Below are 25967 nucleotides of genomic sequence, written 5' to 3'. Positions count from 1 at the left end.
GCAAGGCCACACGTGAGGTTGAACCACCCTCTGGTGACCAAATATAGTATTGCAGCACACGTTGTGCCGGGAGTTGGCTGTTTGTTTTTATGAGCACTATAATATAAATACGGGATTTAAGTATATATTTTAAATATTTTACTATAAATTAAACGGTTTATGTTTCAGTCACCAGTGCATAGAATCTTACTGGTGATGCTGCTCTCATGGAAAACATTACATTACACATGTCTGTAAATAAACAAACAATACCATGCTTGTATGATAAGAACTTCTTTAAAATTTTTATTCAGTATATGTGTTACATTCAATATCCAATGTGTTTCTCTTGGACACATATATAATTGGCATAAATACAAACAAGCGTTTTGTGCCTTTCCTAATGAATAAAGAGAACAGACAAATGAAATATACTTCACACTTTCATATTTACATATATTCCTCCAACTAAATACATCTCATGTTAAAGCCTGCAATATTTACAGAGAAAAAAAATGCCATTTTATCAGAACAGGGACCCCAAAAAAAAAAAAAAAAAAAAAAGGCAATCAAGTTTAGGCAATGTGTTGAAATTGAGATTGTACATTATATATGCGGCGCACAACGGCTTTGAGATACCTTTCGGTGGTTTTTCAAGAGGCCACGTGCGACAGCAACATGGAACACATTCCATTTTTTTCAAAGACTTTAATATCAGCAAAGATAAAGAAAAGTGAACAGAGCATGTTCCTTCTGCTGAACTCAATCTTTTGTTTTGGACAGTGGCGCTTGGGTTATCCAACACCAGGCCGGTCAAACACGAGTAAAACTTTAAAACAGTGACATTAAATATCAGTAACTGAAGAAAAACAAAGACCTATCTGCACACGGCCACTCTGATCTAAGGATGACCAATCAATTTGGAGTGAAATCAGAGGTCAGTTTTTTAAATTATTGGGATTAATATGATTCATTTTACACACTGAGGCATGAATAATAATAATAATCATAACAATAATACATTGTTTTCAAAAAAGTAGATCAAACCTGAATCAGATCAAAATTAGGTGATAATTTCTCCATTAAAGAAAGGTTAATGTCGTCCAGCAGTAAATAAAATGTATTCAACAATGACGCAGTGGTGAAGGGTTGTCATCCAACTCCAACGGGAAAACACGTTTTAAGCCCTTATAACGGTCAAAATCCTTGGCACAGCCTGGAGTTGACTGCAGACAGTCTGAAGTAAAATAAACACCTCGATGCCTCCGTGTGGTCACGCCGGATTGACTAAACAGATTGAGATCTTTAATGGGGGGAAATGTCATTGTGGCATGGCAATACTGACAAACTAACAGCGAGTGGCTGATCTCTTTCTGCCTCGACAGGAAAACGTATACAACAATAGACACCGGAAGAGAACTACTGGTCTATCTGATTACCCCTACACTTTGAGCTATACTTAAATAGCAAAGGAAGAGGTGGGCACTTCCTTTAGAAATAATGAGAATGGAAACAAAAAACCCTACAGAAGTGGACCTCGATATGTAAAACAAACTCCAACAGTAAAAAAATCATCCAATTGAATTTCCCTAATGCCATGCAATCACAACAGGCCTTCAACTGCTCCAATCAAAATGTAGCTTACATTTCAACTACGTCAGAGTCACTACAACCAGCAATGGATAAGAAGGAAGACTTGAGCTTAATTTGCAACTTTTCACACCGATATCGCCAAAAATGAGAACTCTGACAGAAGCAGTCCCTGCAGATTGGACATTACAATAGACTGTAAGAAAGTGCGCATTTACATACTTTGAGTTGCATGGGGGAATGGTGGTCGATTTGTGTTATGGTCAGATACAGTAAGGCCATTCCAAGATGGTTAAAAATAAATCAAGCTTCTTACAGTTAATGGATTCTAATTGTTGTTCAAAAATGAAATTACTTTTTGTTTTGTTTTTGTTTTTTAAAAATTACGAAAAAAAACAAAAACTTATGCTTATCAATGGCCAAACCGTGCGATTGATGTCTAAACTGAGGTCAGTTGGTTGAAGTGCATTAAATACATGACCAGGTGACTGCATATCCAATATGGTATAAACTACCTGAGATTAAAATAAAGTTTTATGTTACAGACACGAGTGGATCTGTGTGGGGATAAATCACTCAAAAGACTTAATTTATAAAATACATTTTAGCAACTGAACTTGCTTATACACTTTGTTAGCACAAATAGCAGTCAAAACAAAATTGTCAGCCTATACCAATGTAGTGTTAATTGCAGCAGTACTATTTTAGGCATTTTAAATGCTTTTTGGCATTTCAAATGCATTTTGTCATTTATTTGCCAAGTTGTATATGGTTTCATTCCAGGCCTAAAATTCTGACAAAAATATGAAGGAAAGAAAAATTACAGCAGTGTTGAAAACCAAAAACAAAGTACAGTCAGGTATGACAACGGTGAAAGGACAGTATTGCATTCTTTGGAAAAACAAGATTCGGCCTCTCTCGTCAGACATCGCTGCTTGCGCGGATGGTATGAGCTTTCATCACGAGCCACGCTACGAGCCACGCTACTAGCCACGCTACTAGCCACGCTACTAGCCACGCTACGAGCCACGCTACGAGCCACGCTACGAGTCCCCGGTCTGAAACGCCTCACCATTTCCTCTCCAGTCCATCACGCACTGACCCCGACGGCAGGGTGGTCCGAGCTCTGGGCTGAGGGACGGCCGTGTCCGTCTGTCCGTCCGTCCGTCTTCCTGTCGGTCCTATGTAGTGTTTGAGGGGTGGGAGCGAGGGGAGGGGGCACAGGAGGGGGTGTAAGGGGTGGGGAGTAGTCGCCATGGCCACGTGTCAGTGTGGAAGTTAGCCGTTCTTTCCGAGGACCTCCCGCGTCTGTAGTGTGCGGCCGCCAAGTGCTGACATAAATAACAAAGTCGTTTTTATAAATATAAAGGATCTGCGCAGTGCTCTCCCTCTCAGGGGTTCAGGCTCCTCTCTCCCACCTCCTGGAACAGTGAGGTATAGAACTCGGGCTCCAGCTGCTTGTTGCGGTACTTGTTGACGATCTCGGCGATCTTCTGTTTCCGCCGCACGTGGGGCGGGTTGTAGGAGTCGCTCTCCAGCCTCTTCCTCCGGCAGGCGTTGATCGCCGTCTGCCTCACGAGGAACCCTGGAAAGGGGACGGGGTTTTAGAGGTTAGAGAGGGGGGCGCTTAGCGCGCTGCGCCGTTAGCATGCTGTGTAGCGTCACGGATTCAGGCACCTAAAGCTCTCCTGCTGACCACCATCCCGTCCACCAGGGGGATGACCATGCTGAACTTCCCCATGGCCCCGTGCAGCTTGATGCGGAACAGGCCCGTCTTCAGGGGGTGGATGAAGATCACCAGGACGTCCTTCTCCGACGCCATGGGCCTGGGGAGAGACACCGGGGAGACCCCGCCGTCAGCTCTCATCGATCAAAAGCGTTTGTTTACAGTGGAGATCTCTCACTCAAATCCCAGTGCTACTGTGTCCCCTGGTTTTACATGCGTTCCCACACTTATGTGCTCCACTAGTCAAGTCATTGCTTGGCTGAAGAATCCACACACCTCATTTCCAAGGCTTACATTGGTTGCTGATTAAATGGAAATCACAGAAAGGACTGGAGCTTCTTGGACTTCTTCCACAGCTGCTCTTAGCCCACAGAAAACCTGGATGAAAGCTGAAGAGCTGTTCTCCCTGACCTCGTCTAAATATAAACTGTCTGAAGGCTCCATAACCACTGTTTTCCCACAGTCGCGGAATCTCCAATTGGACTACAGAATCAACCTACAGCAACAAACTTCAGATTTTATCCCGTTTTGAATAACGGTGTTATAAATGTAAGCTAACTCCGCGGTAAGAGAGTGAAATGAAACCATTGTTCTGTCACTAACTGATAACAATATTTTAATGTGTGTGAAAATACTGGGACTTTGCACTGTATAACCTCCTCAGGACAGGGCATAACAGAGCTGATAACTTACAGCTGGGTAATCAGGCACGATGGAATCTCAGACTCATTACCTTACCAACCTTACGAACTTGGCACCCAGGAGAATGACCATGAAGCAAACACATAACAGCAATTAACACTAACACACCTGTATGAAGCGCTGCTGTTTGCTGTCGTCTCTACGCCAGTGCTAGTTTCTGCCAAGAGTTCTGGAAGGGGGAAGTTTTCTGAAAAAACAAAAATGGAATTACTTCACGACTGTCAAAAGGCAGTTGTGTTCACAAACAAGTTTTGCTATTCTTGGAAATCAGTTTGAAATTGTATAAACACACAGATTGTTAATAAAACATGGCATTCTTATACCAATTAATTTCTCATCTCAATGTAAAAGGATTACATTTTCCAGGAAAAGCAACTACTTAAATAAACCCTCTGGGAAAGTTTTCTGCTGAACGTATTCAAGTTTATGTGCATTAGAGGAGGAAGTTTATTTTTTACCAATATCGTCATAGCGCTCGACCCAAACCACCAGCACTTTTGTCTCTGGTCCCAATGGAGGCACAGGTCTGCTCAGAGGCATCTTCTTCATCTTCACTGTGGGACTCTGAACATGACAAAACCATGAGCTGTTATTCTTGTGGATTTACTTTCATTACATTACATTACATTAATGGCATTTGGCAGATACTCTTATCCAGAGCGACATACAGTTGATTAGACTAAGGAGGAGACAATCCTCCCTTGGAGCAATGCAGGGTTAAGGGCCTTGCTCAAGGGCCCAATGGCTGTGCGGATCTTATTGTGGCTACACTGGGGATCGAACCACTGACGTTGCGGGCCCCAGTCATGTACCTTAACCACTACGCTACAGGCCGCTGTTAGTTTAGTGTATATCTTACACTAAACTAACAGCAAAACTTTAACAGTAAAAATTTGTACACTTTCCGTTGCAGATGTCAGTTTTTTTTATTCTTGCAAAACAAGAACTGTGAGAGATGTTTCTAGGGATGGCTGACAGCTCCTTTTTTTGTCTTACCCTTTGAGACGGTCCCAGGTTTTCAGAGTGGTTAGGGAAGAGCTCCAGTGTTAAATTTGACTGTTTCAGCAATCCGGGTAGTAGGTCCATCTGAGAATCCATCTCCGCTGTTGGGAAGCTGTTCTCCGACGACTCAGCTGGGTCACAACACAACATCAACTAGATTAAAGGCACTGACATAGCAAGTCAACCAGCAGCCTTCATAAAATGAAAACTAAAAGACAGGAGAAATACTGAAATACTGTTTCCAGAAGATACAGCATTACAACTGAAAGACTGTAATAATACAGAAAGATATGACACTACATGAAAACGCCTGCACAAATATAGTCACAATATCTTTAAGTGGTAAAAACTCAGCAGTATGACAAAATTGGACAGTTATAATTTGTATAAATGTAAATAACTTACTAGAAGAGTCCAAAAGTGATGGGACTACAAAGGCAATTTCTGTCAGAGCATCTGCGTAGTACAGCACCCTCTTCTCCCCGTTGAAGACGCCACCACCACTGTCTCCCAGTGTAATGGTCTCATCTGCTGAAAAGGAGAACATCTATTACACATATGGAGATCAACAGTGCCACACAGTGGACAGGAGGTCCAGGCTTGTCAGCACGGATGAGAGATCTGAAGTGGCACTGAGGTCTCTAAGCATCAACTGATCCAAGGTGGTTCTGGCAGTCAACTGCGCTGGATCTGAGGTTCAGAGATCTATGATAGATCTGAGAACTTGAAACATTCACTGAGAATCTGAGGACTGACAGCACTAACAGATCGGAGTTGAGGTTTGGCAGTACTGACTGAGAGACCTAAAGTAGAAATCTTAAGGTTTTGCAGCACTGACGGAGATCCAAGGGGAACCGACTGCAATGACAGATCTCAGGCTGAACAGCAGTGACTGAGATCCCTGAGGTAGAAATCTGAGGTCTATCAGCACTGACAAGAGACCTGGGGTAGAAATCTGAGGTTGGACAGCACTGACTGAGAGACCTAAAGTAGAAATCTGAGGTCTGTCAGCACTGACTGAGACACCTGAGGGAGAAATCTGAGGTCTGTCAGCACTGACCGAGACACCTGAGGGATAAATCTAAGGTCTGTCAGCACTGACCGAGACACCTGAGGGAGAACTCTGAGGTCTGTCAGCACTGACTGAGACACCTGAGGGAGAAATCTGAGGTCTGTCAGCACTGACTGAGACACCTGAGGGAGAAATCTGGGGTCTGTCAGCACTGACTGAGAGAGCTAAAGTAGAAATCTGAGGTCTGCCAGCACTGACAGAGACACCTGAGGGAGAAATCTGAGGTCTGTCAGCACTGACTGAGACACCTGAGGGAGAAATCTGAGGTCTGTCAGCACTGACTGAGAGAGCTAAAGTAGAAATCTGAGGTCTGCCAGCACTGACAGAGACCCGAGGTGTCAGTGAGACCTGAGATCACCTCAGGAGGGTCTCGAGACAGGCATTGTGACCTCAGGGTGCCCTCACCTTGCTGCAGACCCTTGCTGCCGTTGCAGGCGTTGATGGACCAGCTGGTGTAGACACTCCCGCTCCAGCCAGGGTGCTGGCCCACGTCTACCGGCCAGCCCAGGGACAGCAGGAACTCCAGGAAGTGGTGCTGAACGTTGGCCGAGGACTCCACGTTCCTCAGGATCTACACGCGGGAGGACAAAACTCAGTCATCCTAACATACAACAGATCACATATACAAAGCTTAGATAAAGCCCTGTATATAAGCTGCACAGCTGAAGCTGAAAAAACTAATTCAGCAATAAGCATGTTGTCAAAGAATGAATGAATACCATACTGAAGGTGTTATTAAAAATCCTCTAAAAGAGAGGTATGACATTTTTTGCAAAAAGTACAGCAGTGTGAGGTGACTGATGACTACAGAATTTTAGTACTTGGAGAGAGGCTCGATGGTTGAGATTTAAGAGGTGGGTTTCCAGTCTGTGCCAGAAGAGTAGTGACTCTTAATGTTCTGACAGTAACTGCCTATTCAGGCCACACTTAATAAGGGCCACACTGTATCACAGTGACCTGCTGTGTAACGTCAAATGAGCACACTGTCCAAGCAGTCTGTAACAATTAGGTTAAGTACTGAGCATTTCCCTTGCTTTAAATTTGACCAGCATAATACACGGCACTTGCACGTGGAATGGCATATGAAAGCATTATGAAAATGACTGTTTACAGATTGATCAAGGGCTATATAAATGTAATGTTAAGCAAGAGATTATTAGGAGAAAGTCCTATCCAATTACAGGAAAATATAACTGAGTAATGCAATTCTTATGCAAGCTTTTTTTTCGGGAACAAAGTGCATGGGTTACTGTGTTCCTGAAAACGGATTATTGTCAGTTAGCATATTCCTGTTATGTGCAACAGGGGGACCCCCACTTAAGTGCATATATGTAATGAAGTGTATTTCCAGTATTTCACTGTTACTGTCCAAAAACATGCACATAATAAGGTACAAAAAAACAAATAGAGTGAATACCTGGTAAAACAATAAGCAGGAACAAATAATTCAACAAACACATCGATGTGCACTCAGTGTGGGCCCAGGCCAATGACACCTACCTCCTGGCTGCTTTTCTGGCCTGCCCTCATATAGAATATAAATACAGTGTCAAAAGGGCGGCAGGGAAGGAGGTCTAGGTATCCTATGTCATCAAAAAAGCCGGGCAAGGCAGATTCCAGTGCAATTAGATGAGGAGGTAAGCGACTATTCCCAGGCTCCTGCAAAGAAATTAGAAAGTTTAAGGCATTAGAAGTTTGAAAAGTTTAAAGGCCCATACGTAAGAGTTTTAAATAGCCTTAAATCAGCCAGCATTTACCCAGAGGAGGGTAATGCACTTTCCATTTCTTAAAGAGCTTAGTAAGAGGTTCCGGGAACTTAGAAATCAGGTTTAGGATTAGCAGGCTTCATGCAGTAATTGATTTTGAGAGCATTTAAACCTGAATCGTCTCTAAGTATGAATACGTTTATACACTATTTGTCCATTACTATTTAACTGTGAAACATGGGTACTGATTTATAATATCATGATGACACACAATCTTACGAGTCCAAAAGCTTCAATAAGCCACAGTGAATTTCTGAAAGTTGGGATTGCAGTAGAGTCCTAGGTGTCGCTGCTCGTGTCGCTGCTCGCTCGAGGGAGCGGTGTCGTGGCTTTCCCGCCGCCGTACCTTCAGCGCCTCTAGCGACAGGAAGCCGAAGTGCGAGAGGAAGAGGCGGGCGGTCTGGAACTCCTGCGAGGGGGCGGGGGGCTTGCAGTCGATCAGCGGGTCGGGAAAGGGCTTGTTCCTCCAGACGTCCTCGCTGTGGCGCTCCAGGGCCGACTCGTACTCCATCTGCTTCACCATCACGCTGCGCAGCTTGTCGTGCTGGATCTCCAGCTGCGTGGGGGGCAGAGAGGGGCTTTTCAGAGCCGACCCCCCCAAAGCCTCAGAACCCCTCACCACCGCCCGGAGGCCCACACCCGTCACCCAGGCCTCAGGTCCCACAGTGCCCGGTAACATGCGTTCCCCAAAGGCCCACCGCGGAGAACGGCAAAGACAAGAACCGTGTGCGCGCACACACCAAGCAGTCTGCTGCCATACAGTGAAAAATGATCTGCCGCAGTAATTAAAAAACAAATTAACTTTTAATAAACTTATACAAGCTTAAAAATACAACAAAGGGTAAAGGGGATTCTTTTTGGCTGCTCTTAAGACTGCCCAGTACACCCTGGGGCATATTCAGTGAAAGAACAAAAATAATGAGTGGTTGGCATGGCAGCAAAAGGTTTGGAAGTGCGCCCTGAATTTTGTCCACCTCGTCCCGTTTCTCGCAAAGGACAACTCACTTCTGGGTCACTGTACTTGAGTGTTGTAGTGCGAGGCATGGTCAGTTCAGCCTGTCAGTTAAAACACATTGTATTCCTCGTAAATGCACACCGCGCCGGTCACCTCCAAACAATCATCGAAACCCCCAAAACAAAACAATATGCGCATGTTTCATTTTGAGTGAGCATCGAACACCTGTGTTTCTATAGCTTTACATTATAGCAGGTAAATGATAATGAAACAAAGTTTAATAAAACAAAATGTTTATCAAAATAAATTAAAACAAGACCTATACAAGGAATAATGAAGATTAAAACAGCAATAAACGTGCAAATAATATTTTAAACTTAATAAAATATAGAAAAAATACATTTTTATGCATAACTATCATTCTATTGATTACTGTGTCAATATCAAATATGCATTTGAAATATATATTTTGTAAATATGTTATGATGGTGTACACTCTGCATGTACAGTAACACCTGACTGAAGCACCACTCACGACAGGACATGAATAACACACAGCTCAGTCTCCTACCTCCTTATTGACGATGTCGTGCAGGTCTGGAATGCTGAGGTCGGCCTTCACGAAGGGGATTTTGTCCACCTCTTCGGGGAAGGGCCGGTGTTTGACGTTGAAGCGGATTCCCACGTCGTTCTTTGGGGTGGGGCGGCTCTCCGGCACGAACACCTGCTGTGGGCAACGGACACGGAGGGTGGGCTTCAGAAACGGAGCCACACGAGGATCCCAGAGCCTCCAGCCAATGGGAGAATGCCTACTTGGCTGGCAGTATTGTAAAATATAACAACATCACAGCTATCTAAAGCTGATTTACAGTACAAGGGAGAGGGTGTTTGAACAGCCACTTGGGTGATGGAAGGCTGCCAAATCTGCCATATTTTTCAAGCCTATTAAAACAGGGTGGCCAGATTGAGAGAACCATCGAAAACTGGGCCAAGACATCAAAGAAACTGACAACAAATGAGCAGACTAACAGACTTCAGCAGACTAGAGTCCTCAGTCAGTGAGGTCTGAGTTGCGGAGCGCTCTCCCCCGTGCGTCTCACCCTCTGATTGGCTCGCGCCCGTGCTCCGCGGGGCTGCAGGTGCAGCTGCATGGTCCAGGCGTGGCGTCCGGACGTCCCCCTCATCAGCACGGTGACGGACGGACAGGGGTCTGCAGGGACACAGGACAGGGGCTCAAACCAACGCTGCCCTCCCCGCTACCCTGGTGTTTCACACGTCAGGAGTTCTCAGAGCTTAGCACAGTCCGCAGCACCATAATCCTGAACCCAGTGAGAACATGCAAACCGAAATTTCGCAACAAAAGCCATTTTCCCTTTTGGGTTACGGCTGTACTGAGCTCCGAGTGACTTCTGCTTCCGGTTCCCGGTCTATGTTCACAGAAGCATCCGCTAACTAATAACAAGAGAAAGCCGTCTTCAACAAGGATACTGAGACGTCGACTACAAACGCACAGGCAGTGCTCCACTTGCCAGATGAGTGTGGGAAGGGGTCTGTGGGGCTATTTGAGGCGGGAGCAGACAGGAAATGGCCCTGCTGTTCATCAGGGGCGGCGCAGGCCCACTCACTCTGCTCGTTGCCCAGCGGCTGCTCCAGCATGGCCAGGATGACCGAGTTGTCCAGGACGAAGTAGCGGAAGTTGCTCCGGCCGGTGGAGGCGAGGCGGGAGTACCTGATGAGGGTGTCCTCGTTCAGCAGGCTGCAGGGAGAGGCAGGCCCACTGGGGGAGGGGAAGGCCCCCAGCACCTGCATGATGCTGCCGGAGACAAACGGCCAGCTTCAGTCCACGGGGACTGCTTTATTTCAGCTCCCAACAACCGTAATGACAACACTCTTACCGAGCAAAAAGGCGTTTAATCTCTAAAGATGCAAACATCATCAAGTTTTATAATAGGGAATTTGAAGGACAATCAGCGGTTGGTGGGAATAGGAAGATATTTTCTGCGCTGGAACATAAGAGGCCTCTCTCCTAGCACAGTGGGGGCTTATGGAGTCACACACCAGCGCTCCAGGGAAAGAGATTTACCTACTTTAAACACAAGAAGGATTCCTAAAAATAGGTGACACAATGAACTGCTGCATTTTACAACAGATAGTCTACAATTTGCTCAGCACTGAATGAACAACTGTGGGACCAACTAAGCGCTGGTGAAAATGCATCACTGAAAATGTAACGTTCTGATTTTTACAGCTTTTCTCTACGCCCAGTGCACGGACTCCATTTCCCACAGTCCCTTTCTGAAACAGGAAGCTGGGCTCTCACCATGACAGCGTGGCCTCAGCTGCGTCCTTCACCCTCATGGAAGCGGGGTTGTGCTCCTTGTCAGCCTTGTACCTCACTTCCTGGTCACTGGTCTTGGATTTGCTCCCAGATATGCCCAGCTCCACAATCTCTAGCACCTCTATGAGGCAGTCCTGTAGGAGGGACACTATGTTAACATATGTCACACAGCAATTCTTAACAATTCTTCATTCTTAGCAATTCTGTTGTTTATATTTCCATATTTCACAAAATACACCAGCATGACAGACTTTCATAAAATAATACATCTGAAAGTTCTCATAAACCGGTGGGTGGACGGTGTGATGAAGGTTGGATGTTGTGGCTGTGGGAGAGCTCTGTGGGTGGACTGTGTGATGAAGGCTGAATGTTGTGAGTGTGGTGGAGCTCTGTGGATGGACTGTGTCATGAAGGCTGGATGTTGTGGCTGTGGGGGAGCCTTGTCGGTGGACTGCGTGATGAAGGCTGGATGTTATGGCTGTGGGTGGACTGCGTGATGAAGGCTGGTTATTGAGGCTGTGGGGGAACTCTGTGGGTGGACTGTGTGAGGAGGACTGGATGTTGTGGGTTAGGGGAAGCCCTGTGGGTGGACTGTGTGAGGAAGGTTGGATGTTGTGGCTGTGGGGGAGCTCTGTGGATGGACTGTGTGAGGAGGGCTGGATGTTGTGGCTGTGGGGGAGCCTTGTCGGTGGACTGCGTGATGAAGGCTGGATGTTATGGCTGTGGGTGGACTGCGTGATGAAGGCTGGTTATTGAGGCTGTGGGGGAACCCTGTCGGTGGACTGCGTGATGAAGGCTGGATGTTATGGCTGTGGGTGGACTGTGTGAGGAAGGTTGGATGTTGTGGCTGTGGGGGAGCTCTGTGGATGGACTGTGTGAGGAGGGCTGGATGTTGTGGCTCTAGGGGAGCTCTGTGGGTGGACTGTGTGAGGAAGGTTGGATATTGTGGCTGTGGGGGAGCTCTGTGGGTGGACTGTGTGAGGAAGGTTGGATGTTGTGGCTGTAGGGGAGCTCTGTGGGTGCACCGCGTGATGAAGGCTGAATGTTGTGGCCCTGCCTTTTCGTTCAGCATGCCCGGGTGCTCGGTAAGCCACACGCAGAGGCACTGGAAGGCCGCCACGATCATAGAGTGGAGGTCCCGCGAGTGCTGTGGGGCGGGGCGGCTGCACTGGTAGACGATGTATCCGCAGATCGAGCTCACCGCCCGCTTCCGGTCTGCCGACTCCACGCTCGCCTTCACCTGAGTGGAGGAGGCCGGTCGAAACGGTCAACACGCACCCACACATTCTGGAACATTCATTTCCTAAGGATTACCCCGACGGTTAATCTCCTGAGCTCTTTACTTCCTCCTTCAGTCCTCTTTCATTCCTAACTGCCAACAGAGTTTCCAGTGCTATATGAGAGATAATGAATTTTTAAAGACGTGCTGTGGACAGAACATCCCCTCCAAGAATACTCATCACACCCAATTAGAATGTTTCAGCTTCAAGGGTAGAGAGTTGGCTTTTAATGTTAAGAATTTAGAACTGACCAGGAGGTTAATCTGTACATGAACGTACTGAACATGGGAGCTAGAAGCTTGCAGTCAAAACTCAGGTTGGGGTAGTGCTCTTGTACACAAATCAAAGCACTTTTGGTCAGCTTTGCTATACGCCACGCCAGCGAATAATAAGTATGCAATACCAAGTGTATACACAGACAAGGGCAGTGGAAATAAACATGTCCTGAAGCACGACTCGTACACTTCACAGAATTGGGGTTGGAGGAAAGGGGGGGTTATTCGCTCTCTGAAAAGACCGGGCTGCGTTTCCATTACCTTGGCCAGGCCGGCCAGCAGCTCGAGGGCGGCCAGTGAAATGCTCATGTCGGGCCGCCACTGCGAGTTGAGCCTCTGGGTGACCAGGTGGATGCTGCGGATGAGGAGCCCAGCCGCTGTATCTGTATGAAGAGCTAGGATATAACCCCCAGTACCACGCACCACAGAGAGGGAGAACTAGGCATTAGTAACTACAAGCAAAGCAACAACACAAGCAACAAGCAGAGGCAGCCAGGTCAGCAAAACGGACAGAGCTACCGTTCCAGTGGCGGCTACCCAGAAGGCCGTTCGGCGAGTGCCTGAGGCTCGTCTGAAGACTAAAACAGAAAACAATACTTATATGTTCCTCCAATACGAGGCCAAGATGCTGAAGCTGTTAGACTGTTCCGGAAAGTTCTGGAGGTGATTCTTTCGATTAGAATAGCACCCCCCATAACTCCACGGGGTCAGACAGAACAACGGCCTGATGGGTTAGCTGCCACGGATGGTTGTCTCACACTGCACACGTTTCAAGAGGCTACTAACATGCAAACTCAGATTCACCAGAGAAAACTTTAACAAACACTTAATCTGTTTTTAGAAAGCAGTACTAGGATGCGACCTGCGCTTGTGCTTAGTTGAATAAGTTCACACAGACAACGTTACAGTAAAAATAAATACACGTGATTAGAAACCGCAATGCATCTCACTAAGCAGGTGTATTAGGGAACAGGTGTGCATAATGAACATACAGTAACCTTAGAAAATGGTTTTAGGTTTTTTAGTAAATCACCCCCACTTTTCATTTAACAATGTTATAAGTCCATGGTTTTTACACACTATTTCAACCACACCATTCAAGCGGTATGGTTAAATAGAATAGAAAGTGACACATTAGCCAAACTGTATTGCTGCACTGTCCCCCTATTCTCGTTGGCCCTTCTTTCAGAAATATACTTTTCATAATTATGAAGACACACCATGCAGAAGTAGAGCTGACAACGCATTAACATCAAGCAACCTTTGGCAGGAAAATGCTGGCCAATTTCTCGGTTCATGCAAAGAGTCAAACACATTCGCTCTCTAACTCAAGTTAAAGTACACAAGACAGGGACAGACAATGGGGAAAAGTAGGTTGTGTGTTTATTAGGGCTGCACAAATCACAATCTAATTCAAATTTTTTTAAACTCAATTCAATATGTCTAGCCCCAATTTAATTTACTATTCATTTTCATTTGCGTTGTCCCATCTTAAACTGGAAAACCAACACTCTAAGAACAGTTAAAATGCCACCCATGCCGAGTCAGTTAATACGTAACACACATCAACGCTCTTCAGACCACACTGATAGAAGTGGCAGCCTGCAAAACTACAGCATGCACACTAACACATGTCACTAGTGAAAGACATGTGTGTGGGGAAACTCACATATGTAGAGTAAATCAACAGTTTACAGTGACAAAAAAACAACAACAGATTGCTCATTTCCCAGAGTAAGAAAAATCAATCCTTCATTGTCCAAAACGGCACGGCATCATCCCAAACACAAAAGGAAACGTACAGACGACTTTCACCCAGCGCCTTCCACACCGCCGTACCACTTTTACCATGTTTGCTGAAGAAAGGGTAGAGTCACAAACCAACATTTTTTTAATGCCTTTACTTTTTCTTCAATGTGAAGCCAACTGACTGAGAAGGCTGAGAATTTCATATGAATACGATTCAATCTTGATCGTCAAGCAATCCTAGACTTTTAAAACTTGTATTTTGACATTTTTCTGATGTGGCTATAGAATACAAGAATACATGCCATCTGGTGTACTACAGTAAAGAAAAAAAATCATACCAGAAATAGGAATCTCCATCTTTAAAGCCATGGGTCAATTTCAGCATGTTTAGCTGCAGTTTGAACCTCAGGTGAAATATGGATTAGCTGTTGCAGTTGTAATGCAGTTCTATGGTCTATGTTTAAGTCACTCAGTGCCATGCCACTCTAGAACACTGTTAGTCGGGGCCGGCACCCAGGGAGTTAAACTTTACCTTTAAACTTCAGCCAAGCAGCAATTGGCCCAATGTGTAATCCCTCAGGGAGTGTGTTATTATACTTTCAGAGACCTTTCAGTAGTGAAATATGACTCAGCGTTTTAAAACCCCGGGAGGCCAGAGTGCCGCAGCCTTACCGTAGTCCCGTAGCAGGGCCTGAGCTGGTCTCTCGCTGTCTGGAGTGGTGGCTTCAGAGCTCCCCCCGCTGGTGGTGCTGATACCGCTGTTGTTCCGGCTGTGGCTCTTCACCGACATGTGGCTGCCTTCTGCACTGCCCTGCGTGACCCAGCAGGGGGCGGTGAAAGTGACATAGCGTGACATGAGCGTGGCACGACGATTGGAGGGGGAACTGCCACTGAGAGCGTGTTACAGAGGTTCTACAATGCTGAAAATGTCCTATAATTATCTTGAATGGAGAAATAGGAACTAACTGAACTCCCATTTCAAAATTGCTTCCTTTTCTGTCGTTTGGATTTAAAAAGACTGACCTGTGCTTACAAATACAATGATCTGAATGGTTTCCCAAGGGTCCGGTTTACATGGTTGTTGATTTGTGTTAATCTATTTTCATTCAACCATATGCCGTGGATGCCAATCAACCATTAAAACTTTTGGATACAGAGTGAAATAGCCATTCAAAAAGGAGACTTTGGAGTCGAAGCATCAGCAATCCCACAAGACACTGCTTCATTGCATTTAAAAAGTGATTAACAAAAAGAATAAGCAAATATGGAACTCTGTCTCTAAATATGGTAACGGCTTACCATTTCAGCCTGAGCCCCTATTGATTCCAAAAGAGCAGAATCCTGGACAATGTTGAGCATTGCAGCTGCAAAAAAAAAAAATGCCACTTGTATCATATTGCATATATTATGCCATTGTGAATAAAAACATGAAGTAGTATTCTGCAGACTGACTTACCGAGGATCATCTGGGTGTTGATTGGATCAGTCTCGGTTTGCAGAGCTCCGATGAGAACGTTGACCAATCGCAGCTTCAGGGAGAGGAAGGTCACCGCCTTTTCCTGCAGGGAGTTCTCATCGTTGCTGAATTTTCCCTCCAAAAGAACCTGAAAGCAAGAAAACACACATGACGGAGCTGTTTGTATCTCATGGTCTGTGGATCATCACCTTATAAAGTACATCCTGCTGGGAGTACATCACAAAGAGCTTGGATTTCCTCCAGAACAAGACAGAGGACCCCAGAGAGGGAGAGGGGGCAGAACTCACCTCGGACTTGACGTTTCCGAAGTGGTGCGGGAGAGGCAGCATGGACAGCAGGATGTGAATGGAGGACCGCCTCAGGTCGGTGGGGTTGACGTAAGTTTTGAACTTGGACAGTTCCCTAGGAAGGAGCAACACAGTACTGTAGCATCAGGCACGCTGCCATTATCCACATAATGCACCGATGGGAGCTGTAAGTCTGAGGAGTTTGAGCCAAATCATCACAACGGCTCATCTTCTACAAGTATAGGCTGAAAACTAAAGTTGACCAATCCGGCAGCAGTGTTGACTAAACTGTAACGTAATAATCAGCCGACACGTCACCGTGGGACAGCAGTGTTTAACTTTATTTTCATCAGGAAAGCGCTTTGAGCATCATGACTGAAAAGCACTTTATGAATAGTAATAATTACAATGCTAAACATCAACTTTTTTATTTTAATAGTCTATAATACAGTGTTCATTGTTTTAAAAAACCCTGCGTTATGGACTGCGATATAAAAAAATGAAAATTTTCTGAAGGATTTAGAGGGGAAACAGACTCACCGGTCGGGGAGAATGGTTTCCAGTGCGGAGATGAAGTACGGCACCACCACGTTGATGCCCTTCAGATCGGAGCAGAACAGAGCGGAGGAGTTGAGGATTATGCTGGCCAGGACGGGGCGGCAGATAAAGTCCGAGATCTGCAGTCCCTGGATCAGGACCATGTAGAACCTGCGGAGAACAGAGCAGCACTCTCATCGGCTGTGAAGCCTACAGCGTCCACCCTTTCAAAATCTCTCCTTACACGTAATTTGTCACAGCAGCTAAACTTAAGTGAAAATCAATTGCGAATGTACAACTAATCCTGATTACATCTGACCATGTCTAATAATTCATATTAAGTGTACAACTGATGTAGGCCTTGGAATAAACAAATTAGCATGTAAGCGCAGAGTGAAAGTGATTTATTCTACCACAGCTTGTTTACTTGTGCCCTTCACAAATAATGTCACTTTTATTGGGGACAATTTATATAATATCCCACTTCAATACGGCACGTAGGTATGACAATAAGCTTGCCAAAGAATAGCAGGCAGTGAACCAATTCCATCTACGCGGGTGCTAATTGAGCTTAACTGTCTGCGCTATGCTGAAGGATGCTTGGGAAAAGAGCACCTGTCGATGAAAAGAATGTTAAAGTAAAAGAGGAAGAATGGATTCTCGCCGCGTTGCCTGGTTACCTGGACAGGTAGACGGGCAGGATGTCCTCGCCGGTCTTCTTGCTGCAGAAGATCCTGCAGAGCGTGCCGCAGGCCTCGGCCCTGCCCGACTCGTAGTTGTCGGGGAACTCGTTGGCGTCGAACATGGGGTTGGACACCATGGTTTCGGCGGACATCTGGGAGCCTTTCCTGCGGAGCTCCACTCCAGCTTGAGCTGCCAGGGCTGGAGAGGACAGAGGGGAGGGCCGGCGTGAGTGGAGACCCCCTCTCTCCCTCCGCAGACAGGGGCAGGGGGAACCCTGACACAAAGCGGTCAGCGGCAAAGGATCGGCTACTGCCTGGAATGACATCGGCAGGACGCCTGGGCGAACAGTTTTACATGGTCTCCTTCTGCTCTCTGCAGTGTGTACTCATGGATTAAACCAAATCAAATGCAGTGCCAGGTGAGAGTTTATTTATTGATTTGTTTGTTGCATTCTATAACGTGTTTAGTCCGGTTTCCTGCTGATGTAGTGGCTAAGTGACACAAAGCAGCTGATTTTTACACCGCAATTCACTGGATCACGAGTTCAGCGATCCATAAACTGGTGGGCCGTATAGAGAGTGAGATAAAACTTGGAACGCTTCCAGGAGCACTTTCTGGAGAGTAATCTGGCAACTTTCACATGGCCTCAACGCGGTACTGAACAGCTACGACTGAATGAAGAGGAGTGAATGAATGCAAAGGCTCTATGTTAGCTCCCCACACAAACAGGGCATCACTGGCACATACAGGACAGACACGCACTCCATGCATTAAAAACTATTTAAAAAAAATAAACTAAACAAATGAAAAGAATTACATTAAATTAACAGCTTTTTGGTAAACTAAAGGGCTTTTCTGTACATTGTTTTGTAGAATGATCGTTGCAGAAACCTCTGAATACATGGCGTGATGGCAGCAACATTATGGGCACCGTTCACGCGGGGGACAATTTGTGGGCAATTCGGATTCCCCAGGGAGCACAGGAAGGAAATGGGAAATTCGGTTCACCCTTGGAACTCAGGAAGATAGTGGACAATAGATTGCCACAGTTTGTAGTCCTAAATTCCGGAAGCGAGTTGGCATTTCTGAGCCATGGGTTCCCTCTGCAGATTTCCAAGGGATTTAGATTTCTCCCAATAATGAGCGCATCACATTTTGTTCCACGAGTTAAGTTACATCCATTAATATCTCAACCGTAAATTTTGAAGGGGTTATGAGGTCTAAAAAAGCAAGTTGCTACATTAAAACTACAACAAGTTACATTCGCCAAGTTTCATACTTGCCTCCCACTACATCACTGTTGTAGTTTCAATACTGCAACATAGAACAAAACGTGAAACTCCCGGACAGTAAGCTTAACTTGCTGTAACTTAACTTATTTTCAGCAAAAAATACAAATAAAAAAATTTAAAATCTGCCCAGGGAAACAAACTAACCTAAAACATTACGGCATCATTGTGGCACTCCATTCTGTTTCCCCCGCAGAAAGGAAGTGGGGGAAACAGTAGGAGTCAGTTCCATTTCCCCCCGGGAACACATTGTTAGCAGCGAGGACTTGGTGACAATGATGCTCAAATAAAATGAAAGCTTGTGACGATGGCAAAATAAGATGCAATGGGGAAAAAAAATAAAAAATTAATAAATAAAAACAGAAAAGCAAAAATAACTGAATTAAATAGAAAGCTAATACTCCTACTTACAAGATTTATAAGAAAGAAGAATTTGGATAAAAGATGCTGCAAAGATAACAGAAATAAAAATGGGAAAAATCAAAATAGAGCAGTAATATAGGTCAAAACAGAGGATCTTCTCTATTTTGTTTATCTTTATTCTTATTTATATTCTCTATATTTATCCCCAAAGTAGCACTGGGTATTTTACATATTGCTATAGTTTCATTGTATTTCTGCCTGTGAAATCAAACCACTCTAAAGACACAAAGGATTGGCAGTCAGGCTACATCAGCCAAGACCTAGACATCCAGCATGCAGGAGAAAACTAAAACAGAACAGGGACATAGGGTATCAACGATACCTTTACACCGTTACACATCTCAATAACACTCAGCTCAGAATACTTCTGAAACTGGAAAAGCTGGTCCACCCAATTTATCCTGAGGAGGGAGACCACCACATGGATATGTACAGTAGGAACGTCACTCCATAAACCAGGGCCAAGAGCAATCACATCTTCATTCCAACCAATCACTACACTGGCTGATTTCAACAATTACTTCCCTTCTGTCCGGTTGAAGGTGTGTTAATTTGTGTAATCATCGGTAGAGATTGGTTGGAATGAAAACCTGCATTCTCTCGACCTTCCATGGCACCACTGTTATAAACACTTTCACAAAGGGACACACAATGTAGACAGGGGGTGGGGGTGGGGCCCAGTGTTGGGACTGAATCATGTTAAACTTCCTGTTTCATCATTTGAAATGTACATGCAACAAGCTATTTTTCCAAATGCTGACCTGAATTTCAATTCTTTTTTTATTTTTATTGAATTAACCCAAACTCTGATGCAGACATGGATTTACCATCTAATTGGTGATCACACCCTTGTTGTTAGATCATCAGAAAATATACAGCACTTCAGTTCCAAAGTATTCAGATTAACTCCCGATAGATACTCTTTCTCCTTCCCAGCATTAAGACGACGTACAACCCGCTGATAAGAAGTGATGGAACCCGTCTGCGTGGCCCTGTGTGGCCCGTGATACCTTCTGCCCTGTGATCCCAGCTCTGCCTATAACCCCGTCTGCATACAGCAGTGTGGAGGTAGGTCACAGAAACAGGAGGATAGACTGCCCGCTCTCCTGAAGTAAGTGGGAGTGATTAACTGTGCTTTTCCTCCTTTGAGGCTTACGTAAAAGAAAAGCGTGCAGGCTAATCTCCAGGCCCAGACCTGCTCCTGCAACACCTCCCCACACCCTCCCCCCTGACGGACGGGGGGGACCAGGCCAGCGGGTCAGGATAAAGCGCAGACAGGAAGCGGCCTACGTCACTACTGCGCGTTCCCTCCGTGGCCGCAGCGCCCCCCGGGTCCAACAGACAAATGAGCTGAACTAGCCAACAGCTAAATTTAGCGCAGCGGGCAAAAAAAAGGCTGGATGCTACGGGCCCCTGGGAGAGGCATTCTGAGCTGAGAGGCCAGCCTGAGACCACAGACTCGCTATCCTACAGAACTAACGGGCTTCCAGGAGCCAAACGACGTGAGAGAGTTCACATAGCAGGTAGGAACTGAAGTCAAAATAAAAACGTAAGAAAGATGAACTGAAAAAACATTAAAAAGTTAAAACATTAACCAAATGAAATAATTCGAGTGGGAAAGGCGTAGGGAGGTCATACCCGTCAGAGTGCCGTCCCTGTTCAGCCCGTTGTGGAGTTTGCAGTGCACCAGTGAGGCGTCGAACAGCCACTGGCCGAACAGGTTGAGGATGCTGTTGACCTTGGGCCTGGTGGGGGCGGGCAGAGGCCGGGGCTCCGAGCTGGTCTGGTTGGGGCTGGACAGCGGCGATGTGGAGGACGTCTGGTGGGACACTTTGGCTGGGTGAGCCGTGCTCCCCTGAGTAGCCAAACCACATGACGGATATGAACATCCAGAATAAATATTGGAGGTTACAGCAGTATCTGCTAAATTACATTGCCACGCTATATTTTTGTCAAAATCTGCCCAGGGAATTAAATATGAAGCAATGGTCAGTTTACTGGGATTCCGTAATTATTTTTGCTAACCTGTCAAATAATGTCAATAAATCCTTCCTTGCTGGGATGACAAAATACACCTTCAGTATTGGCACAGCAACCACTCACACATAATATACTACAGAAATATGTTTGTCATGCTGCATAGTAGAGATAATAATTTGTAATATTTAAAACGTATAAGACAGGGCAATAAATATGTTAATTGGCTGACCTGAATGATTGTCCCTGGCTATGAATATGGGGCTTTTATTCTTCATAGCAAGCATGACAATTTATGAAGTAATCTGGCTTTGAGGGTAAACCATCCAAACGGACTTTAAAGGAATCATCATCAGCTTAAAAAAATTTAGTGGCTGCAACTGTGGACCAGCAAACAAAGGAGGGTGCCAGGGAACAACTGGATCTAAACAAATCAATGCAGGAAATCTCAGACCGCTGGACAAGCTGTTACACTGCGTATTATAGCTTAGCTAATGAGGGGCGGAGATAATGGCAGTCTCCTCTGAAACAAACACAAGTGACAAGCAGGATCCGGGCGGTACCGTGGAGGCCTTGCTGGTGGTCTTGGTGACGCCGGTGGGCCGGTGTCTTCGGCTGTGCGGGGGCGTGGTGTTGGTGGTGGTGGGCGGAGGGGGCATGCTGAGCCGGTTGACGGGGGTGGGCGGGGCGCTGTCCGATCTGGGCCGGGAGATGCCTACCAAAAACACCGCAGAAGGGACAGACGGGGGGGGCGGGGAGGGGGAGCAGGCATGTTACTATGGAAACGCACCCTGGCCTGTAACGCGGTGACGTCACCCTTTCCCCCGCTGTTAGAGAATGCTGATTAGATCGGCGGTATTAATGAAAAAAAAAAAAACACCTGATGTGGGAAAAGTTCATACAGGTATCATCGGTCAATCGCGAATGCCCCAGCAAAGAGAGCTGGAGATGATTTAAATGCGTTTTAGATGGCACGTGTGAGAGGGAGCACTCCCACTCCACACAACTACCATCCTTTGGGAAAATCAAGTATCATCCTTAACTTTGAGAAAAATAAGTTCCATGCTTAACTTTGGGGAAATTAAGCATCATTCTTAACTTTGGGGAAAATAAGTACCATGCTTAACTTTGGCAAAATCAAGTATAAGCATGCAAACAACTTGCAGAGGATTTCCTTGGTTGATATGGCTATTGATTGGGTGAGTCTTTAACCAATCTACACGGATCAGTAATGGACGAAAGGGAAGGGCCTCCCACGCGTTCAAACGTTCTGATCCTCACCAATGTCACATGCAACACACTGACTACTCATAAATAATTTGCTCCTTGACTGACACAGAAATTTGGCCCCAGGCAAGATTCTATACCATATCATGGGAAATGTACAAATATGGTTAGAGTTAATGAGGCACCCAGTGGCATTCTTCTTTGTTTCAGTCAAGTGCTTAAATCTATAGAATTTTCCAGCAAGGGGACCTGACATGGTGGCTTATGTTCCTATAACAGTTTCACCCAATCAGATTTAAGCAAAGCCCTGCAACCCAGTCAGCTCAAATCTAAGCTCCGCTCTGATTGGTCTGGAGCACTACTCTGTACCATAAGATGGTAGCCTTTCCCGAAAATTGTTCTTAGACACTGCAACACCTGTAGGAGAAACAGATTAATTTCACTCACTCAAAAGGGCAAACGGTGAAAACTGTTATTCTTCTGTTAATCAAGAATTGATGGACTCACTTCAGTCAGTTCAGATGGCTGGATTTAATACCATTCAAATGTAGGGAGATAAACTGTAAATAACCACAATTCCATTGCACGTGCAAACGACAACATACTTTTACTTGTCTTAACCTCCAATCACAATGAATGGCAAATGTAAATGAAATAAACCCTGAGCCCATAAAGTGTTAGTATAGGTCATGTTACTGATTTGCTTTAGTCAAGTTTAGTATACCTAATGAAGGAAGTCTGTCACGAATATTGCTCCTAGACACTGTAATTCCTGAAGAACACAGACAGAACAATACTATTCAGCAGTGATAAAAGCTAAATATTGGACAACAAAGACATACAAGAAACAAGCAAGAACTTACATTCATGTTTACTTCATCCAGATTTCAAATAGAACATGTATAGATCTGGTAAATAAAACTGTACCAGTGTCCCCAAAGTTCCATAAACCTCAATTTAGTTAGCTAGTAGATTCTGCATAATGATTCACTTGGAATTTCAAAATGCTCCCAAGGCATTCAGGCTGGCAATCAAAACAACTACTAGCTAGCTATTTCACGACTTTTCATTCCATACCTTCAAACATAATATCCTGATTCCCCACATATTGTAAAAAAAAGAAATACGCATCTGAAATGTATGAGAACTTCTTCAGATGACTAGGGGTATCCCAAAGACAAAGAGTTTTCCAAAGCCCCACCAACTAGTTTCTTTAAGCATCTAGTTTTACTACCATATTTAAAACATGGCAGGACTACAATGTATGTTCCCCATCAGGAAACCAAGTACAGAAGTATGATGAGGCACAAGTGGTCATGGAGTTGCAGAAAGATTAATATTTTTTTTACAGAAACTACAGTGGACAAGCACTGGATATGCACACATGGTAAAAGAGTTATAACTTATAACCATATAAATTACATAAAAGTAATTGTAAGGGGGTAATTACAGCCCAGAAATTGATACAAAGATTCAGAATTATTTCTCACCAATACTCCAAACACCACTGCATACTCCCACACTCATGACTCATTTGAAAAACCACCATCAACATGAATCAGCAATCTAGCCTCATAACCCCTCTGGCCCAATTTAGAGCATTGGTTCAATTGGATTCGCAAAAAGATGTTGTTTATCATGTACCATAAGAAGGCAGTCTTTCCTGTATCTCTTTCTTTGAGACTGCAACACCTACAAAGGGAAACAAATTAACATTTTTCTTTAGCAATAAAAATGCTATGTTAAAAGAAAAAATCTATTTAAGAGACTAACTACTTTCTGAACTGTATATTTTGAATGGACTCAAAATGAAAAAGAAGTGTAAGCAGTTCAATTATAATGAACTTACACCACAATCAACAATGCCTCAACATGCGCAGAACTGCAAGTTTCACAGGGAAGAATTTTGCATCAACGTATACTTCGGGCCAGAGCCAGTTGTAAACAACAAGCATTAAGCCCATTTGATACAATTCTGACTGGGAGGTACATGCACTGGTGACTGGCTCAAAGTCTGTTAACGGTTAATTAATAACGGAAGCAACATCGCCCAATCCGAGACCTAACTACAAGTTAGGCATGTTCCAATCAGAAAGCTAGCATTCTTCACATAAACCATAAACGCTACACATAGCCAGTGCCACCGGCATCCCCGATTCAGCGGTGTAAGTAAGAACTTCTCAGGAGGCCCAGGAGAGAACATAAGAAGCTTCTTTACCCAGGAAGGCGTCGACCAGACAGCTGACCCCCCGCATGGCGCGGAAGAAGATCTGGGGCAGCTGCTTGAGGCAGGGGTGCTGGATGACCTCCTGGGGCACACCGCTGACGTTCAGGAGCTGCTCCTGGAACTTGGGCGTGGAGCTGATGATGATGGGGTTGCTCAGGTCCACGGGGTTACTGGAACACAGCAGTGAGTAATGCTGAGACCGGGGCCCGGGACCCACTCAGGCGGGAGGTGTTGAGGTGGGTTACCATGGGACAGATTAAAGCTTATTACCAGTAATATGTGAGATATTATATTACACCTGACTATTCCATAGACGCTCATCGGTCAATTGAAGTTAAATGTGCTGTAACTGTTACAGATATGCTCATATCTGCGAGTCTGAGGTCTCCAGGCTTTGGAATGACATCACCCAAGCGTCACTGACCACAACACAGAGGACCAGGCCATTAAAGAATTTGACCCAGTTCAAACATTCTGCCCTGGACAGGGGCGTCAGCCGGTGACAGACGGTTGCGGTCAGCCTCATTGACCGCGGTTACCTCAGCATGTGGAGAAAGCGAAACCAGGTCTGTGCCACGCAGTCGTTGTCCATCTCAGCAGGAATCAGGTTGGCGTCTTCGTCAGGGACTTTAAAAGGCGGGAACGCGGGCCCATAAGTGAAACGCAATAGTCTGGGGAGGGGGAAATCACAACGACAAAACAAAACAACGTATTTACCCAAACAAAATGGTGGGACAAGAGTGTTCTTTACTAAAAAGACTAGGGATGGGCAAAGTCAGTATTTTCATGATTCGGTTAACTGACGATATTTAATTGATTAACTGATTAAAAATCTATTTTCAGAACTCTCCTGGTTACACTACAGGCAACCTTATCTTGAGGACAGTGCATACAAGGTTTAATGAGCACTTGCACAGATATAAAAATAAGTAACACAAATCAAAACAAATAACCATTGCAAAAATAAATCACATACATATGCATTAAATATATAAATATATAACAGGCTGTAATAGACCACAATTCCACAATAGACTAATTACAAGACAGCAGAAGTAGTAACAGGTCGCAGGAGTAGATTCTCAATCGGCTATGGAAGCATTTCGGCAACTGTGACGTTCTGATAAGTCTTTGAGAACTTGGGTGGGGTGCGTGGAGGGCAGAGGGGCGAGGGGTCACCTGGAGGTCAGAGCGCAGATGACCTTGCTCCACTGCTCCACCACCGGGGGGTGGTGTCTCCAGTTGGCCAGCATCTCCCTGGCCGTCTTCCAGTAAGGCGGGGTGGGAAAGCAGCGTGTGCAGGACAGGAACCAGACCTCGAAGAGCACGCTGATCAGCTTCTCCGCCAGCTTCTCTGCTATCCCGCCTGCAGAGCAACCCGCAGATTACCCGCTACTTCCCAAAG

At 45.2% G+C, this 25967-nt stretch overlaps 1 protein-coding gene across 12 annotated transcripts in view; it reads right to left on the bottom strand.

Annotated features, from left to right (window-relative positions):
- Positions 1–257: 257 nt before the first annotated feature.
- ralgapb (Ral GTPase activating protein non-catalytic subunit beta) overlaps positions 258–25967 on the bottom strand; it is a 32803-nt gene continuing 7093 nt past the window's right edge. The window contains exons 5-34 of one of the 12 annotated variants that reach the window (XM_061219511.1): positions 25742–25928; positions 25102–25233; positions 24554–24732; positions 23980–24027; positions 23060–23107; positions 22705–22752; positions 21672–21823; positions 20770–20986; positions 17416–17617; positions 16739–16906; positions 16199–16313; positions 15891–16038; positions 15734–15798; positions 15107–15245; positions 12947–13080; positions 12188–12370; positions 11113–11264; positions 10418–10605; positions 9893–10002; positions 9364–9519; positions 8843–8893; positions 8184–8393; positions 7572–7730; positions 6477–6642; positions 5405–5530; positions 4994–5130; positions 4456–4561; positions 4106–4184; positions 3247–3395; positions 258–3154 (exon numbers count right to left, since the gene is read on the bottom strand). In XM_061219511.1, the coding sequence (XP_061075495.1) occupies positions 2961–3154; positions 3247–3395; positions 4106–4184; positions 4456–4561; positions 4994–5130; positions 5405–5530; positions 6477–6642; positions 7572–7730; positions 8184–8393; positions 8843–8893; positions 9364–9519; positions 9893–10002; positions 10418–10605; positions 11113–11264; positions 12188–12370; positions 12947–13080; positions 15107–15245; positions 15734–15798; positions 15891–16038; positions 16199–16313; positions 16739–16906; positions 17416–17617; positions 20770–20986; positions 21672–21823; positions 22705–22752; positions 23060–23107; positions 23980–24027; positions 24554–24732; positions 25102–25233; positions 25742–25928 (4148 nt within the window). In that variant the 3' untranslated portion in view covers positions 258–2960. The remainder of the gene's footprint in view (positions 3155–3246; positions 3396–4105; positions 4185–4455; positions 4562–4993; positions 5131–5404; positions 5531–6476; positions 6643–7571; positions 7731–8183; positions 8394–8842; positions 8894–9363; positions 9520–9892; positions 10003–10417; positions 10606–11112; positions 11265–12187; positions 12371–12946; positions 13081–15106; positions 15246–15733; positions 15799–15890; positions 16039–16198; positions 16314–16738; positions 16907–17415; positions 17618–20769; positions 20987–21671; positions 21824–22704; positions 22753–23059; positions 23108–23979; positions 24028–24553; positions 24733–25101; positions 25234–25741; positions 25929–25967) is intronic. The other 11 variants (XM_061219512.1, XM_061219513.1, XM_061219514.1 and 8 more) reach the window with 11 other exon arrangements.

Source organism: Conger conger, chromosome 14 (genome assembly GCF_963514075.1).
Source record: "Conger conger chromosome 14, fConCon1.1, whole genome shotgun sequence".
In the NCBI taxonomy this organism is placed as follows: Eukaryota; Metazoa; Chordata; class Actinopteri; order Anguilliformes; family Congridae; genus Conger; species Conger conger.
This window is presented reverse-complemented; position numbering and strand designations above follow the sequence as displayed.